The sequence below is a fragment of the Octopus sinensis genome, linkage group LG7 (genome assembly GCF_006345805.1).
Source record: "Octopus sinensis linkage group LG7, ASM634580v1, whole genome shotgun sequence".
NCBI classification, from domain to species: domain Eukaryota; kingdom Metazoa; phylum Mollusca; class Cephalopoda; order Octopoda; family Octopodidae; genus Octopus; species Octopus sinensis.
The window spans coordinates 95,353,367-95,355,866 of NC_043003.1; the positions used below are offsets into that span (position 1 = coordinate 95,353,367).

General features: G+C 37.2%; 1 protein-coding gene across 2 annotated transcripts in view; it reads left to right on the forward strand.

Moving 5' to 3' along the window:
* Positions 1-2,500, forward strand: part of LOC115214476 (QRFP-like peptide receptor) — a 56,345-nt gene that overhangs the window by 77 nt on the left and 53,768 nt on the right. The window contains exon 1 of one of the 2 annotated variants that reach the window (XM_036504974.1): positions 1-279. This exon is cut by the window's left edge and continues 77 nt beyond it. In XM_036504974.1, coding sequence (XP_036360867.1) covers positions 266-279 — 14 coding nt within the window. In that variant the 5' untranslated portion in view covers positions 1-265. Of the gene's footprint in view, positions 280-2,182 lie in introns of those variants that run through there. The other variant, XM_036504973.1, reaches the window with a different exon arrangement.

Below are 2,500 nucleotides of genomic sequence, written 5' to 3' on the forward strand. Positions count from 1 at the left end.
GACTTAATTAACTGCAGCCTATAACACAAGTTAGTCAATGTCTGTTGTTTGTTATTAGATGAACGCTGCACAGAAGACAAATTTGACCGTCGCTGACTATGGGAGAAACTACAGAGCAGATGAGAGTATCGCGTCATCACACGTGTTTTAAGGACGAATAGAAAGTCATTACAAAATTTGGGATCTGGATGAAAAATTGATTTTGATTCTTTTTTTCCTAATGAAATAGAGATCGTCTGGAAGCAGGGCGAGAAAGGAAGAGAATATGAAGACGAACATGTAAGTTGGAATATTAGTGAATTGTTTCATTTTTGTTGTTGTTCTTTTGATCCATGATCCATTGAGGGTCGCTCTATACGACCTGCTAGTAATAGTGATGAAATCTCCTTTAAATAAAATTTATTTAATGAGATATAGGATGGACATATTGGAAGGAGCAGTCTAAGATAAACTATGTACATGAAAGGACGGCATGGTCGTGGATTGAATGTCTTAAATCATAAGTATGATTGACCTAAGCCTAACTGAAATCAAACAATCAATTTTTTTCCACTTGCAAATAATATTTAAGGATATGACTTCATATATGCATACATATATACATACATACCTACCTGCATGCATGCATACATACATACATACATGCATGCATACATACACGGATACATTTGAATACATAACTATATAAAAAATTCGTTAGAAACAGCTGTAGTGAATTGACACATCCATCTGTTATCATTTATTTATTCACATATGTATATATATTAGAAGAAATGAGGTACTCAGAAAATCGGATGGTTTATATTTGCAGATATTTATTTGTATATTACATTTTTTATACATCATATAACTTCGATCATGTATTAGCGCTTTCTCCCATTCTAGTGGGGTTTTCAAATCAAACATATATATATATATGCACACATGCATGCATACATATGAATGTCTGTTCAAAAGGAGAAAAGAACTGAACTCTCTCACTTTCTCTCTCTTTCACCCTTCACATTCAATTCCCGCAGGTGTCTGCATTCATGGACCTCTATGCCAAAGTCTAAAGATTCGTGAAATTCCATAAGAAAGCCAACTCTCCATCTAGTGTTTTTATGCCTTAGCCACAAGACTATGTTCCCTAGTTTGATTCCTGTGACTGAAGGCCCTGGCAGATATTACAACTCCCACCCCACCCCAATCAGAACAGACCACGAGAATCGTGTAACTAAAATGTAATACTACACTCAAGAAAACTCCTGAACTTCAAGCTGGAGCCTCACCCCCTTAGGCAGTTTAATGCCTTGTCCAAAAGAGACCATCTATGGAGAACTAGTGAGAAACTTACAACTCTTATATTTAGACAATAGATTTCTATTTGTATCGATTGCCATAGGCACACTGGGTTATATAACAACAGATTTGCATAAAAGTCGAGAAATTCTGGGGTTCCCGAAGAAAAATAAGACTGACTTGCATTTTTCAAAAACAATGGCCTGTATTTGAGGAGGTGCGAGTTGGTAAAATCTACAAATTCTTCAGTCCTGTGCTCAACATTGGTACACAATCACATAATACATATGGAACACATATACATACCCATACATACACATACACACATACACATTCTCACTCACATGCACGAACAGTAACGAAGCAAGCATACTTGTGTACTACTAAACTGACATCCAGACCCACAACGAAACTACAAGTTTATCCGCACGCACATACACACATACCTATGCACAAATCAATCGAGATAACAGAAGTGTGGCTTGTATGAATTTATTGGCTGTTGGTGAAATTGTTTGTGTTGTTCCATAGTTTAGTCTACTAATCTATTCGCGCATTTGATATTAACTAATGTTTCTTTCAACTCTTATTTACATACGTGTGTTTGTAAGTGGCATTGTGAAGCATTATGTTTAAGTAAAACCTAGCTGTTCGATAAATAGAGAGTTGTAAAATGAGTACCAGTCAGGTACTGGATTAATGTAAATCGACGATTCCTGCCCTGAAAAATTTAAGGCATGTATCTCTAAGAGAAATTATTCGTTAGAGCGAAATATCCAATAGTATTTAATTACAGTACTTTACGTCCTGAATTCGGATCCCATCGAGATTATCTTTGCCTTCTTTTATCTCGCAGGAGTCGATAAAATAAAGTACTAGACTAGTATAGAGTTGCAAAGAGTCAGTTCGAAATGTCACAAGTGAGACGACAACATGCATCAACAGGGTCAGTGGCGAAATGCGACGCAGACACTGGAACCGAACCGGACATATCCTCGGACAAGATCGAGAAAGCGATTGTATGGAGGCATTAAAATGGCGGTCTGATGAGAATAGAGCAGCAGGGCACCTTAAAACCACATGGCAAAGGACCATTGACAAGGAAAGGAGAAGAGAAAAATGGAGAAGCTGGAATGAGACCAGAATAGTGGCATAAAACAGCTGGTTGGAGAAATCGTGTTGCGGCCTTGTGTGTCTCATGGCATGGAGATAACTAACT